At 47.3% G+C, this 16479-nt stretch overlaps 1 protein-coding gene across 2 annotated transcripts in view; it reads left to right on the top strand.

Annotated features, from left to right (window-relative positions):
- Positions 1-16479, top strand: part of NGEF (neuronal guanine nucleotide exchange factor) — a 78873-nt gene that overhangs the window by 29021 nt on the left and 33373 nt on the right. Inside the window, exons 1-3 of one of the 2 annotated variants that reach the window (XM_061205972.1) lie at positions 7349-7600; positions 8314-8456; positions 13766-14061. In XM_061205972.1, the coding sequence (XP_061061955.1) occupies positions 7494-7600; positions 8314-8456; positions 13766-14061 (546 nt within the window). In that variant the 5' untranslated portion in view covers positions 7349-7493. Of the gene's footprint in view, positions 1-7348; positions 7601-8313; positions 8457-13765; positions 14062-16479 lie in introns of those variants that run through there. The other variant, XM_061205965.1, reaches the window with a different exon arrangement.

The following is a 16479-nucleotide window of genomic DNA, read 5'->3' as shown; positions in this document are numbered from 1 at the left end:
ATGACTCCTTCGATGGGACCAGGACTTCAATGGAAAAGGAAGGAGCATTCTGGTTAGGAGTTGTTCATGTGGGTTTATGGAAGGAAAAGGGGAATTTCTGGAAAAGGGACTATTTTTACAACCAGGCAGATTAGAATATCAGGTAAGTGCTTTAATTTTAGAGATTGCCAGGAAGTAATCTACTGTAAAATTTGAATTTGTGATTCTTTGGAAACTGAAGAGCTTTTTAAAAGATAGGTTTATGTAATGACTTGAGGTGTTTTCCCCCAAGTGAATCTAGAGAACACAAAATAGCTAAGCCCCCTTTTTCAAGTTCATCAGGATTCCCTATGGTTATGTGAACACTTTAAACTCGTGTTCTAGATGCATGCACATTAAGGGATTGATTTTTTTTTTTTAAGTAACTTTTCCCCCCTTATTACATAAGTGACACATTTATTGCAAAAAAAAAAAATTTTTTTTAAACACATATGAGTAAAAAGATGAAAGTTCCCTCAGAATCTGACCAATCAACCACAAGTACTGTGAAATGTTGTTGGTGATCATTCTTCCGGTCCTTTTCAAATACATATGTATGCTTAAAAGTCCATATATATAACTCTATTTACAAACAAAATAAGATCGTGCTACCATCCAGTTTGGGAATCTGCTTTTCTAGTCAATATATTATGGGCATCTTTCCAGGTTATTAAAGATTTTCTAAATCATTTTAATGATATTCCATTTTAGAGACATGTCATAATTTAAACAGTCGATTTCCTATTATTGGACTTTTAGGCTACTCCAAATATTTCACTATTATAAATAACACTGTAATAAATATTTTTGTAGCTAATTTTTAACATGGATTCTTACAGTTCATTACGATACATTCCTAGAATTAGAATCTCTTTGCCAAAGAGTATGAACGTTGGCAGATTTATGATATGGGTGTCAGAGTGCCCTCTAGAAAGGTTGCACCAACTCACACTCCCACCTCCAGAGGCAAACGACAGTTTCCAAGCCTTGGCTAACACTGGCTGATCATTTTTTAAATTCTTTGATTGCTGTGTATCTGCTATGCTTTTGAAATATCGTGCTTTCTCTTTATTATAACACTCATTTGTTTGTTGTACACTGTGGTCACCAGTTCCCTTATTTTAGAGCCTTCCAAATAGAAATACCCAACAGTAGTCAAAAGCTTTGAATTCCTGGGAAGAAAGGCATTTTCATCAACATGATGACAGGCAGTCAAGGACCTGGAACCGGGCACTTTGTCTGGTGGGACACCTCCTTCGTGCTTCTAACAGCTCTTGTCATAAAGTGACCAGTCTCTACCAAAGACATATTGGTCTTTTTATGAGACTCTAAATCCTTGACCATTTAGTCCTGGTGACTCAACACAGAACATTCTTTCTACTGGATGTTAAGGGCGAGGTGGTTTGCTTCGGTAGGAAATGAAAAGTTGTCATGCTACTTACTTCTTGTTAAGGAAAATATTTCTCTAAAATCCAATTATTTGCAATTTTCAAAGAACAATGTGTGAACAACGTCTAGTTATTAATTTTGTTAACTACATGCTTTTCCTTCAAGTATATTTTATTTATGAATGGACATCTTTTTCTTTCTTGTTTCATGTCTTAAATAGTTTTGCTACATTTGTTTAATAGTTAAGGCAATGCATTCCCCATTACAATAGCGAATGTATTTTAGCGTTAAATGTAAGCTTCCTAAATAATAATAATATCACTTTCTATTTGTATAGTATACTATAGTTTACAAAATGCTCTAATTAATATAGTACTAAATTAGATCTAACTATATAGTTTGTAAAGTGATTTAAAATGAATAAATGTTTGAGTGGAAGGAAGTGGGCTATCAATGCCTTTACAGTTTGAGTTCCAACTAAGAGTGTATAAACCCTAATGGCCACAACTTAAAATGTAAATTATTAGATTAGGAATGTACCAAGGCAACTCCTAATCTCATTTTCTCCAAATTTCATCCTCAACATATTTTGGAAATAGCAGTATTTTCTCTTAGGTCCCCCTTATTTCAGAAATGCTCCTATTGGTCAAAAGTATATGACATCACCCATAGCCAAAATCCTCAGGCTCTATGTGTCCCCAGCTCCTTGGTTAGGAATGTTCCAAAGAAACCCACATCCCAGGCCCGCTCTCATTTTCCGCAGTTTCAGACAGACACACAACATGATAGTGTTTTATCCATGAGTTATTTTGGGGAGCCTGTTTTGAGAAATACATTTCTATCCAGGCCATACAACTGTCTGCATCTCATAATTGACGATACAGCCGCCATTTGTCTCAACCTTTTAAGGACCGTACTAAGGACACATGAACCATCAAATTGCTTTGGAAATTCCGACATTTCACTAGCCAAACAACATCATCCAGGCTGCCTCTCACGCCTGGAAGTGGAGCAAAGCTTGGCTGCCTATTTTTGATTCTGAAAATGTATTCAGCAGAGCAATATCGAAGCTTGGGCAGCTAAGCCCTCGGACCGCGATGCCTACTTCCCATGATCACTGAAACCTGTCCAACACTCGCATATCTTCTTAAATCAGACAAAGATTTGTATGCATCTCTTCATCCCTCTGGGCTTTTCCTTATTTAACCAAAACTATAACAACTGTCCACCATAGCAACCACGTCAAAAAAGAACAAAACAAAAACAAAACGCTCCTCACTTCACCAAAACAATGAATCCAGTTTTAATGGGTTTTTTGACTCACCACAGCAGGTCAGTTACCTCCCCCACGCTTGAGGCACCAACCCCAGAAACCTGCTAGTTCCCAAAGAGGGCAATGAAAGAATTACCTTCTAACCCAAGAAGGCCAAGATGTAACACCAAAGGAGTGCTAGTGCTAGACTCAGTAACTGTAGAAGAAAGAATGAAACCAAGGACATGTCCACATAACACCTACCAACTTCCCCATATTTACTTATTCACTGACTATTTCCCGATGCCTCCTGGCTGGGCTGGACGCTGGGGATGCAGAAATAAATGACATCTTCAGAGCTGCCCCACCCCCAAACCTCAGGTCACTGGGAAGAGAAACCATGCAAGTGGGTGATAACAGGGCAGAGCTAACAGAGCAAAGGCAGGGCCATGGGAGCTCTCAGGGGTGACCCAGCTCCCAAACGGGCAGCCCGAGTCCAGGCTGCACATTAACTCCATTAGCAATGAAGTGCCAGCAAGGTACTGGGGAGTCACTGAAAACAACAGACGTGCGGAAACAGATGTGCTTGAGGGAAACTAACCTGGCAGCGGCATACGGGGCAGACTGACGGAGAGAAAAAGAGACCAAGGAAAGGAAGGCTGTAAGAGGAACGTGGTCACTGTACTCTAAACCAGATTCAAGGTTTGCAAAGTTAGGGTACAACCCCCAAGACCACCCTCAGTTCAAAAATTCATGAGAAGGACTCAGAGCTGTTACTGATGGTTATGGCTTACTACAGTGAAAGGCTACAGTTTTAAATCAGACAAGGGTAGAGATGCATAGGACAGAATCCAGAAAAGTTACACTCGGAACTTCCAGTTGTCTTGTCCCTATGAAATTGTGGACAGAGCTAACATTCCCAGGTAACAATGTGTGACAATATTGCCAACCAGGAAGCTCATCTGAGCCTGGGTGCTCAGAGTTTTTATTGGGGCTCCATCAGCTAGAACTGGTTGGCCACCCAGATGGCTGACCTCAGTCTTCAGCCCCTCTGGAGGTTGAGCTATTGTCACGTGGCCCAAAGCCTCCACCTTATCTGATGTGGCCCCAGCCCCCAGGTAAGCAAAGACACTCTTATCAGACATTCCAATGGCTTAGAGGTCACCTCCCGGGAGCCCAAGGAAAAGGTCAGACCTCTCTTTGGGTAAGATTAATTCTTTACTAAACAGGGATAAATTGATTGTGTTTTAAACTTATTTCTGTAATGTGTTACAATCCCACATTTACAAATTATCCTTCTGATAATAAGTAAGGAAAGATCTCCCCCTCCACCTCACCAGTAAAATACTTCTAACCACACAACAGAAGAATCTAAGTTCGGAGAGTCTCCTTGTGGGGAAGTCTTTTTATCCACTGAGTATGGTTTCTCTTGGAGCTGCAGTGAGAGAGGCTACATCTTGTCCTTTTCCTAACTTTCGCCTGGATTTGGGGGGTCGATTTAGCCTCAAGCCTGTAGCCTTTTGGGGACTGACTGCTGGTGCTGCCTCTCTGGTTTAAATTTGTTGATTTTCAAAGCAACTGAAAAAGTCTTTTAAGAGTGACAAAAATAAACTGTGTTTATGGATTTCAAAGCTATAGTTAATGAAAAGTTATCAAGCACCTGTTTCTAGAAGTTTTAAAATGTATATTTGAGGATTACCTTCTCACTACAAAGTCATTTTCCTACTAGATTTAAGAATACAGATGTGTCTTAACCTGTAATAATCTGGTGGCGTACCATGTGACCCTAAAAATATTTAGAATAAGAAAACAGAAATTTGCAGTTCCTTAATCCACACAAGGTAGTCTTGACTTACTAGCACATACTTCCAAAATCTGCCATTAGCCAGCTTTGTGATCTTGGGCTTGTCATTTTAACCCTCTGGTTCTGCTTCTTTTTCTGTAAAATAAGAGTTGGACCAGATCATTTCTAAGCTCCCTTCTGCTTCTAGCAATTCTCCCTCAGAATAAAGTAACATTTTATAAACATAAATGAGAACGCCTGAAGGCTGAGGTTGCTACATAAATAAGAATCCACTTTGTTTCCAATATTTACCTTTTATAACCCAAAGGAAGAAATAAAGAATCTTTAGATAAAATATATAAAATAACTAAATATTTTTAAAAAACATATCATTAATTCTAATCAAGTAAAAATATTTGAAATATTTACCTATACTCTATTTTGTGAATGATTCAGAGCAAAATGTCAGTTAAATGGAGATTTTAATAATAGCCTGCCCAATAAGCACTAAGTATGATTGAAAATAGAACATGGGGAATTTAGCTTAAGGTTATATGCCTTCAGAACGCAGTGACTTTCTAAACTGATTTTATAATTAGAAGGATATTTTTAGCTTATTTTTCAATTGGAAGGTTTTATTATACTCATCTTAATATATGTAATTCACTTGAATATTTTCTGATTAAAATAAAAATGAGTCTTTTCTCCTCAGTGCAACCAAGTGTGAAAGTGACAGCTTCCATTTAGTGTTACATCAAATTTCAGGGGCGGTGAAACCATGCAAAGCAGCAGGTCCCAGTGACCGCCCAGCCAGTGCACCTCCTTGGACCCCGATGAAAGATGACTAGGACACCAGGGTGCCCACCCTAGAGGAGCCCATGTCTTAGTGTAAGGATGGCCCTCTTCACAGGGAATTACAGTGCCAGGCAATGCCGCTGGTTATACAGGGTTAAGGGCCTGGTGGGGATGCTCCAGGGAGCCTCAACCAGTAACGGTGAGGACCTGGGGGGTAAGGTGGGCAGTTCTAGCCAAGGAAGATGGCAAGGAGTGGGACACCTGGTAAAGAGCCCATTACAGAGGCAGGAGGTGGCCTTCGCCCACAGGGGATGGGACTCCACAGAGGTTTTTAAGTAGGGGAGGGACAAAAGGTTAAAAAGGAGACAGAGACAAGGATGGACAGAGAGAAGGAGAGGTCTAAATACCAAGGGAGGGGACAGCTTTGGAAGCTTTTGGGGATCCAGGGGGCTCAGTGGGGCACTGACATGTGGGGTGACAGGAGGTACAGGAGCAGTTGAGGCTGTCCCTCACGTTCTGCCTGGCCTCCTGGCTGGCTGCTGCTGGTGGTGGGGATGTGAGTGTTTAGCAGACATCCAGGTGAAGACTGCCAGTGGACAGATGAAAATGTAGAGCTCAAGAGAGGGCTGTCCGGAGATACGCAGAATGAGTGAAGGAAAGGAGTGGCTCGGGTTGGAAAGACAGAAGACCAGGTGGTTGTCACGCAAATATTATGAGGCCTTAAGGGCAAGAGGGGATCAGACCTGTTCGTTCTGGCCCCTCGAGGGGAACGAGGGCTAAGAGGCAGCTTTAGGAACTGGTTTGCGTCAACCTGAGCACCTTTTCCTGGAGTCCGATGGAATGCACACGGCCCGCCGGCGTCGCCGGCTGAACTCTGGGAAAGGGAGTTCCCCTCTTGGCAAAAAGGCCCCTTCCTAAGCTGCTTTCTCTCCTTTTCCACTCCAATTCTCCCTTTACAATTGCCGCGCTCTAGACGGCTGGCTAAGGAATGCATTAAAGCGAACCTACTAACTAGTAAGTGAACCCCTCCCAGCAGGAGTATTTGCATCGAAAAACGAGGAATTTGTTAATTTAAACAAATGCCCCGTGGGTAGACTGTGCAGGGGAAGGTGCCGAGAAGATTTTCCACTTTGGTCTGCACAACCCACCCCCCCAGGTACCCTCCGAAGAGCGGGAACTGGCTCTGGCCGGAGAGGCAGGCCGCCGTCCCGGCACCCGGCACCCGGCACCGCCCAGGGGAGCGGGGAGCGGAGGGGCTGCCCTCAGAGAAGGCCGCCGCGGAGGGCTCCAGTTCTCTTGCTGGACTTGCAGTCGGATTTTGGAGTTGTCCCTCTAGATTTCCAAGTCACACGGGACCACTCACACTCCCCTCGACTCCAGTTTCCCATTTTTGCTTGCTCTCTGTATCCGGAAGCGACTTGAACTAGCTAACACAAAGGTGCAGATTCCGAAAGTCATTGTGACCGGACAGGGAAACCGGGTGGAGGCTTGGGGGCACTTTGTTTCTCCTCCACTCCCTCCCCTATACCCACCCCGTGCTGCCAGGACCTCGGGGTAGCTGGGGGCAGCCAGACTCGTCCGGGAGAGGCTTCCGCGCTGGGCCCCTCTCCATAGTCAGGTCAGGAGCGGACATCCTCGAGGGTCCCTCGAGGCTGGGCCCGGAGCGACAGAGGCGGGGGTCTCCGGGCGGGTCCCTGTGAAGGACCTCATAGGATGCGCGGGGTGGGCAAGGCGGAAGTTCGAGGGCGCGCCGGGCAGAGGGTCACCTCGCCCCTACCTTCCAAGTTCGCCCCGCGAGCTGGAGGGATCTGGCCAGACGGCGAGGAGGGGGCGGGAAGACGAAGGTGCAACTCGCCGGCCCCCACCCATCCTGCCCTCCTCGTCTCCCCTGCCGGGGCAGGGCCGCGTTGGAGGAGGGAGGCGCGGAACTGGCGGGCGGTCCCGGGCAGCAGTCCGCGCCCGCGGGGCCTGGGTCGCGCCCAAGGCCAGGCTCCCCCGCCCAGCTACCGCCGGGCCTCGCCCCCGCCGTGCGCGCCCCACCCGCCTCCCCCGTTGCCGTGGCAACCCCGGGAGCCTCCAGGCGCGCGCCGGGGCGCCTGCTGGAGCTCTTGGCAGCGGCGGCGGCAGCGGCAGCTCCTGCTCCAGCTGAGCGCGCTGCGACCCCGCTCCGGAGCCCGCTCGTCGCCCCCCGCCCGGCTCCGGGCCCCCAGCGCGGTCCCCGACCCGGCCCCAGAGCCTGCCTGGCTGCCGGCCCCCATGGAGCTGCTGGCCGCAGCCTTCAGCGCCGCCTGCGCCGTGGACCACGACAGCTCCACCTCGGAGAGCGACGCGCGCGACTCAGCGGCGGGACACCTCCCTGGCAGGTGAGGGCGAGCGGCCGTCCCAACCCCTGCGCGCCACCACTGCGGGCCTGTGGCCCCAGCTTGCGTCCCTGGCCGGGGACGCCTACCCGAACCGCCTGTCCCCCGCCCCCCACCCCGCGGGCCCCGCAGCCCCTCACTCCTCCCGCGGCCCCCATCGTGCCCGCACGCCGCCTGGGGTCGGGGGTGCGCCCCAGCCGGACCGCCGACACCCCTGTCCCTGCCCCGGGCCGCCTCCCGCGCCCTCGCTCGGGCGCCCTGGGCGCACGCGTCCCGTTTGGTGGCCCCTCTCCGCGCCGCGTGGCCCTGGGACTGGAGGATCGCTACCCAAAGGGGGCCGTGGGCCGTGTGACAGCGAGCGGCGCGGGGTGCGCAGCGAGCGCAGGGCCCCTGGCCGCAGGACCCGTCCGGGCGGCCGGGCGGCGCCGCGAAGCGGGCAGGACGCGCCAAGTTTCCGACGCCTGCCCGCGAGCTCCGAAAACATGAAGGTTTGGGCGGGCTGGTGTGGGAATGAATTACCCGGTCGCGCCCTGGTGCGGTGACAGAAAGGGCCTGTGGGGCCTGCGTGGCAGGGAGCAGCGGCGGCCGCTCGGCCTGGACATCCCGGTCAGGGTCCATCTGGCCGGGGCCGCCTGTGCGGACGCTTCTCGCGAGCTGGCCGAGGTGTGTCGTTGCTTAAAAATAACCGGCTCCTGCCTCTCCTCTCTCTCTGGCAGCGAGTCGTCCTCCACCCTGGGAAATGAGGCCACACCCGAGGAGTGCCCGGCCCTCGCCGACAGCCCTACCACGCTCACCGAGGCCCTGCAGATGATCCACCCCATTCCCGCCGACTCCTGGAGGAACCTCATCGAACAAATAGGTGGGTGTCCCCAGCGGCGACGGGGCGTCACTGGGGGAAACGTGGGTTCCTGGTGGACTCTGAGGGCTCCCCTGCTTGTGGGATGCCCTTGCATTTCCCCTGGACAAATGTTTCTGACAAGGAAGGTTATTGACATATTTGGTTCTAAATGGTTCCAGAGGCAAAACTGCCACGTGTATAATTGGGCTTTAGCAAATGCATTTCTTTCCTGCTCTCTTGGAGAGGTGTGCTTGCCCAGCCCTTTCCTGGGGAGGGCTCTCTGTCCTCTTGTGTCTTCTGCCAGAAAGTCCAGGGGTTAGGTGCTTATGGGCCATGCAGGAGGGGGGGCTCCATGCGTCCCCCGCCATCCGCACCCGGGGGCCTGGGGGAGACCTGGAAAGGGAGGGGACCCTGCAGAGGGGACGTCTGGAGAGAGTCAGGCTGACTGGGGCAATTCAGGAAGGGGTGGCAGTGGCAGACTTTGCACAGGGGAAGGAAAGGTAAAGTAGAGAGAAGCTGGGAGCCCCAGAGGCCCCTGGGTTAGGAAGGGAAGCCTGGCTCCACCTGCCTGTCCAGAGCATGGCCAGAAGTGCAGGGCACAGCCCGTGTGTCCAGCTCCTGCACAGCTGCAGTTGAAGCTCTGTGAAAGCAGAAAGTGGATTGAGAAGGCGTCCCCAAAACCCGAGCACTCGCATTTAAAAGTCAAAAATTGCCAATGACATCAAACTCGTTCTCATCTTCATCACCAGAGGTGGCCACGAGTGGGTGACGTGGGTTATGTGGGAATGGTACCACCTAGAAATCTTTCTGTTCTTCAGGGTTGTCAGAGCAGCAGTTTATTCATTAAATTAAAATTTTGGCTTGAAAATTTTCTTTCCTAAATTCATCATTATTGTTCTCCATCCCAAACACTCAGACGGACATGAAGTGTCTCCAATGGAAGTGGAGCTTCCATTGCCCCAGGAGACCCGTGTTTAGGAGACTTTTTGGGCAGGTTCCCTTTTCCCTGGCTGGGGTTTATTCTGGACTGAACCCTGGGAGGAGCTGAGCCCTTGCAAAGCTGAGGGTGGAGCGCACATTGCACGCTGTTAAGCAGCGCTGACTCCAGGGATATTGTTCCTAGCGGGCCCCCTGCGTGTCTGGGCTGGGTGGTGGTGGTGGTGGTGGTGGCGGCTTTTCCCTTTGTTTGCTGGCGGAAATGGAGAGGGACTGATCTGAGGACAAACACACCCGAAAAATCCCTTTCTTCCACCTCTGCCACATTGCCCTTTATAGCGAGGAGGGCCACCTCGGCCTTGGCATGTGCTGGAAGCCTCGAATTCCACCCTCTAGAAAGGGATCCTCTGGCTGAGATCGATGTCAGGACTAGGAAGGAAATCGAGGTGGGAGTGGGGAGATCCGTGCCTCCTCTCACGGAGAGAGAGGCTCCCTTCTGCAGTGTGGGCGTGTGGAGACCTCCTTCCTGGAGAGCCCGTGGCATAAGCTCAAAGCTGGGAGTCGGGAGCCCTGAGCTCTGGTACCTGCTTATCCTGGCCCTCGGTTTCCTCATTTGGTAAACAGTAGACACTGACATTCTGAGGCTTTTCTCCCACTATCTCCTGGTGTAATGGTGACTATGTGTTTCTGGCTCCTGGGCTGGATCCATGGTCGGTGCTCAACAGATGTGCTGAATGACAGCACAGGACCGAGGCTGCCTTCTTCTCACATCCTTAGACTCACATCCATAGACTTGAGGCTTATGCCAAGCAGATTGCTACAGGAGGCCAGCTGCTTTTAGCTCAACGAATGAAGTGAATTCTTTGCCAGGTATCAGGAAGGGACAACGCGTTCCTAAAGACACAGTGGAATTAAGGGGGAAGGAAAGTGGGAAGACTATATGGGCATCTTGTAGACCACTGTGTTGAATTCTGCAGTGGCTCCCACCCAGGCAAGAACAAAATGATGCCAGGACTATGCATGATGTGGTATACAACTGTCATTGTAGTTGGTGGTGGCCCTGAAGATCATAGACCCTGAGACCCTGTGATTGTGTGTGTGTGTGTGCACACGTGTGTGTGTGTGCTATGGTTGTCTCTGGCACCTAACAAATGCTTGGTGCATAGAAGGTGCTCACTAGAAAATAAATGAATTCTCTGCCCTTTAGAAGTTTCTATCTGAAGGATTCAAAGAAAAAAATTATTCCCTTCAGAAAGTGAGATTTTGAAGGACTCCAGGAGCTTATCCTCCTTCTGCAGGGTAGCACAGCCAGCCTGATATAGATCATTTTAATTAGGAGAGATGGGAACTGAGCCTTCTAATTCTGCATGAATATAATACCAGGTGCCAGCTTTTACAGGTAAAATTAATTTTGCTTACTGAATGTACAAAAGAGAAAATAGAAAAACATGATATATCAACAGTATATCTCTACTACAAAAATTTAGTCAGATAACATAGTTCCTCAGGTAAGGCTAATAAAAATAAACAGGTCATGAAAATGGTTACACAGTGTGTCAGATAACTCTTTGTAATCATAGTAACTCCAGGAAAATGCGTGTTTAAATTCATATTCTGAAGACTTCAGAAAGAAGTATGAAGTTTTAAGAAAATGCTAAAATTACTTGTATTGGGAGTCTTTGGCTGAGTGTAATAGAATATCCAGCACCCTCCCCCAAAAAAATGACCTTAAAGAATGAACGTATTCTATCTCAGTTGAGTCCAGGAATGAGGTAGGAAATTCTGCATTTGGTTCATTAAGTTAAGCAATCACCTAGTTCCTTTCCCTCCACCATTCTCAGCATTTGGGCTTCATATCACAAGATGGCTGCCAGAGCTCCGTGCATCACATCCTCAAGCAACCATGTGTAAAAACCAAAAAAAAAAAAAAGAGCAGTTTGTCTTCAAGTGTCTCCTGGGGAGGGACATCTTTTTGAGAAGCCCTTCTCAAAGATGTAAGATGTCCCCTTAGTCTCCTTGGCCAGGTCATGTCACATGCTCATGTCTAAACACAGCAGTGGCAAGGGGAAGGGAACCATCATGGTAGGTTTTGATCAGTCAACATTCATCCACTTCCCTGAGCACAGACTAGGTCAGCACACAAACAAAACCCCTCCCTGCCAGCTGGGAAGAAGGGCTGTGAGGGGATAGAGGAGAGGCAGCCACAGTGTCTGCCACAATGTGATTTCAGAAATATTATTTTCAACCCAACTACCCACAATGCTGATATTTTTGTCTCTTTTCAGCATATGTATCACATTATCATGTGAGATGTTGTAGATAGCATTTACCCATGATTTACCCATCATGCTGACCCATGATACACATGATGTGCCATGTAGCATACATAAGCCATAGTTTTGAACTTTCAAAAAGATGCCAAATTGGTTAGATATTTTTGAGAAGCTTGCAAACTGCATTTTTAAAGGTGTTCAACTCAACAAATATGTGAGTACCTACTATGTGGGAGACACTGTGCTAAGCTTTGAAAAGTGAATCCAAGTCAACTCGTGGAATCCTGGTTTCTTTAAACCTCCATAAAAACAGTATCGGAATCACAGGGGATTAATTGGTTCGATGTTGGCAACAGTAATCATATCTTATGCTCATGACTGAACCCGGTTTATGCAGTGACTTTAAACCTCTGTCTTTATAGATCTTCAGTCCGGGTTGAATTTAGCATAGATTTAGATTTTCTTTTTCATTCCTTTGTCAAATTAACTCCATGTTGTAATCTGCTGGATTGTAACGTAAAATCACAGGATCTTTTTTTTTTTGAAGTAAATGTTATACTTAGCATAAATGCTTTATAATTTAGCATTATGGAACATAGGAAGCCAACTAATATAATCCACAAGGTAATTTATTGAGTTCCTGTTATTTATAAATTATGAATATAATTTATCCTGCCATTTTTCAGAATTTTGAAGATCGTCTGTTTTTTTCCTTCCTTTTTTGCACTGTTTAGATATATTTAACAATTAAAGAAGGAATAATAGCTAATGTTTGTACTGCATTGCATGAGAAAGTGCTTTACAAGTGGTACACTTATCCCTGTTAGAACTTTCCCGGGAAAGTCATCTTTGTTTTATAGATAGATATATCAAGGGGGCCAACAGCTTTCCCAGGCTCCAGACCAGTCCAGCTGCGCACTGGTTCTCTCCACCTGCATTCCCTTCAGGTGCACCTGGATCTCACCACCACCCCATTCCCCAGTCAGATCCTCCTCCTATGTTCCTCATCTCCTTGAACAGGGCCACCAGACCCCCTTGCCAACTGGCCACCCAGATATCGTTCATGACCCAGCACCAGCCAATCACCAGGACCTGTCTTCTACCTTATAACTGTCCCTGAATCACGCACATGGCCCCATCCCTCCACCACCACTGCAGTTCAGCCCTCCATCATCACTCCCTTAGAGAACTGGCATGGCCTCTTTCTTCCCATCCACGGGCCTCCTAAGATGTAGACCAGAGCTGTTTGCGTGAGGGGCTTCCCTTTTGCCCACAGGATAGACAAAACCCTTGGGGTGACCCTCCTCTCCTCCCAGCCTCATCGCCAGCAGGACCCCCCTTCCTCTCCCCACCCAGCCCTGCTTCCCCTCTCCCTGGGCTGGGAGACCCCTTGCCACTGAAGCTTTTCTGCTGCTCCTGTGTGGAAAGACCATCCCTCTGCCCTGCAGCCAGGACATCCAAAATGAATTTTTCCCTGTGGAGGTGCTACATTTTTGCTGATTCCTCTGTACCCCCAAATCTCCTTGGAGACTTAGACTGCATTTATTTCAGGTCAGGGAAGTTAAGTCTGAAAGTGTGAAAGCAGAAAAGGAATGTTTCCCTTTTGAATGATAAGGTTGATGAAATATTGGCTTTTTCCTTCAAAATGAGAATTTACAACTATTCCCATTTCACCAATGAATATACTTGAGGTTTAATATTGAAGCATTTAGGCTTTGAGAAGCGTCCTGTTGGGATACTGAAACATAATTGGGACATTTCCATCAACTCTGCACACATTGGTTATTAACACGTCAAATTCTGGATTCTTGTTGTTTGCTAAGTATGTGTGTGAAAAGCATATATTTTTGTGACTGGATTTTGAATCTGTTCTGGGATTTCTTCATTCTTTGTTGAAAAAAGAAAACTCATGCGTGCTGATCCTTCCCAAGAAATGAAGACAGTGGCAGTTTTTTCAGCGATAGAGCCTTTTCTGAGACCTGTGCGGGTCTGGCTTTCTTTGTATTTTCATAGGCAGAGCATCTGCCCTTGATAGGAGTCCAAAGCCTTGACTTAGTGATTCCAAAAGATCTTCCTCTGAAATCTTTTTCATGTCTTCAGTATAATTCCATTTGATTTCAGGGCTCCTGTATCAGGAATACCGAGATAAATCAACCCTCCAAGAAATTGAAACCAGGAGGCAACAGGATGCAGAAGTACAAGGCAATGTTGATGGGTCCCCGGCCGGCGAGGAGACCCCGGAGGAGGATGAAGAGGAGGAGGAGGAGCCGGCAAGCCCACCGGAGAGGAAGGCTGTGCCCCAGATATGCCTGCTCAGTAACCCGCACTCGAGATTTAACCTCTGGCAGGATCTCCCGGAGATTCGGAGCAGCGGGGTCCTGGACATCCTCCAGCCGGAGGAGATCAGGCTGCAGGAGGTAATGGGCTGCCCTAGGGTGGGAGCTTCCAATCAGAACGTACAGGGGTTTTAACCAACGTGGGTGAGCCTTCTTCTGCGGGGTGAGGCTCCCTGGCTGGTTCACCAGAGGAATTACTTGCAGGGTACATCCATCCAGAACATGCAGGAAAATTCACATTATTTCACAGGCAACAAAAAGTACCCAGTTACCTTCTAGGATAGCTCAACCCCGACACTGAGTGTTCTCCACGTTGCTGTTTCGTCAGATAGTAAGATTGCGCTCTCTAACCCTTTGGTTGTTATCGTGGGGGCATTTCCGTGGCACGCGTGAATGCTGATGCAGTAGGTGATGCTGAACTCACTGCGACGGTGAACTGACTAGTCATCTGTGCTTTACTTTTCACTCACAGTCTTATCCCACATCTTCATTTTGTAGTCGCTTGAAGCTTGGGTGGGGCTCTGAAAGAAAGCCCTTGGCCCCCTCCTGAAACGGTGTGGGAATCTGGGACTTGCGTCTCTCCCACTTCATCCGATGGTCCAGGCAGACTGCCCGTCAGTTAGGCTGAGGCAAGATCACGGAGTCACCTAATAGTTTGTTGCTAGCGAGGAGAAATAAAACATGAACAGTAATAGAAATGTGTAGCTAAGAAGTCTAAGTGTTCATTTTAGTTGAACCAGGATTGTTTGGGTATTAGAGGGGAAATCTGTGGTACAGAGAGACAAGTTGGTCAATAGCAAGGGGAGAGACTGGGGGCGAGAAATGGTGACCCTGCAGGTGTGTGTCATCGTGAAAGTTAAAAAGTGGATGCAGAGTGAAAAAGTGAAGAGATTTTTTTTTTTTTAACTTGCTCAGCCCAATTCCATCCTCTCTATCCTCTCACGCTCCCTCTCGCCCTCACCCCCCCACTCCCCTCCACTCACGTGTTCCTTCAAGCCATGCTTGAACTTGTTCCTAGTTGCAGTTCTGACTCCAGATGTTCTGTCCTTCTTTAACTCTTGGTTCTCCTGCGCGAGATTCTATAGAAAGGCAAAACTGCAGATTGTGTGCACAGGTAATGACCAAGACTGAGACTAGTTCCCAACGAGGGTTAGCTAACGCTGACTCGGTTGGTACGATACCTTTGCTCTTCTAGAAGGCTTGATAGCACTCGACTTTTGAAGGGCCACCAAGGTTCACTGTGTCCTGCCCTGCAGACTCAGGAGGGATGGGTTTAACTTCTGACATCACGTGTGACTTGCAAGCGGTGATTTGTAAAGGATGCCACAGTTTTTTTATGAAACTTCTGATGTCAGTAGTGTCTAGTCATCCTGATGGGGCTTAACCCAGCTTCTCACAAAGATACTGGTGAGGGGATGTAAAGAACCACGCACCCCACCAGAAGTGAAGATGCATGGTCAGGGGGATCTCCAAGAGGCAGGTGGAACTGGACTGAGGAATGCCACTGAAAGCAACTATGTGGAAGGTGCTGGAAGCCACAGAGAAATCCCCCCACAGGTGGCTGTGCACCAGCCACTGACAGAGCCATCATCCCTAACTTTCTGGGTTTTTTTAATCATCCCTGACTTTTTTTCCTTCCAGTTTTATTAAAATACAACTGACACACAACACTGTATAAGTTTCAGGTGTACAGCATAATGATTTGACTTCCATGCATCATGAAATGATGACCACAAGAAGTTTCGTGAACATCCATCATCTTGTATAGATACAACATTAAAGAAATAGAGAATTTTTTTTTCCTTATGATGAGAACTCAGGATTTACTCTCTTCCATATGTAACATATATATACCAGCAATCTTAATTATATTTATCATGTTGTACATTACATCTTATAACTGGAAGTTTGTACCTTTTAACTGCCTTCATTTAATTCCCCCTCCCCATCCCCCTTCCCCACCCCCGCCTCTGGTAACCACAGTCTGATCTCCTTTTCTGAGTTTGCTTTTCATTTTTGAAGTATAATTGACCTACAACACTATGTTAGTTCCTGTTACACAACGTAGTGATTTGGTATTTCTGTACATTTCAAAATGGTCACCTAAACGTTTTGATTAAGTCTAGTTACAATATGCCACCATACAAAGGTATTACATAGGTATTGACTGTATTCCCCACACTGTACATTTCATACCCGTGACATTTATTTTGCAACTGGAAATTTGTACCTCTTAATATCCCTCACCTATTTCTTTCCTTCCCTACCCTCCTCCCCTCTGGCAACCACCTATTTGTTTTCTGTATCTATTTCTGTTTTGTTATGTTTGTTCCTTTGTTTTTGTTTTTTAGATTCCACATATAAGTGAATCTTTTATACCTGCAAATATAGTATTTGTCTTTCTCTGTCTGACTTTTTTCACTTAGCATAATACCCTCTAGGTCCATCCATGTTGTCTCAAATGGCAAGATTTTATTCTTTTTTATGAATGAGTAATAT

The sequence above is a fragment of the Eubalaena glacialis genome, chromosome 1 (assembly GCF_028564815.1).
Source record: "Eubalaena glacialis isolate mEubGla1 chromosome 1, mEubGla1.1.hap2.+ XY, whole genome shotgun sequence".
Lineage (NCBI taxonomy): Eukaryota > Metazoa > Chordata > Mammalia > Artiodactyla > Balaenidae > Eubalaena > Eubalaena glacialis.
This window is presented reverse-complemented; position numbering and strand designations above follow the sequence as displayed.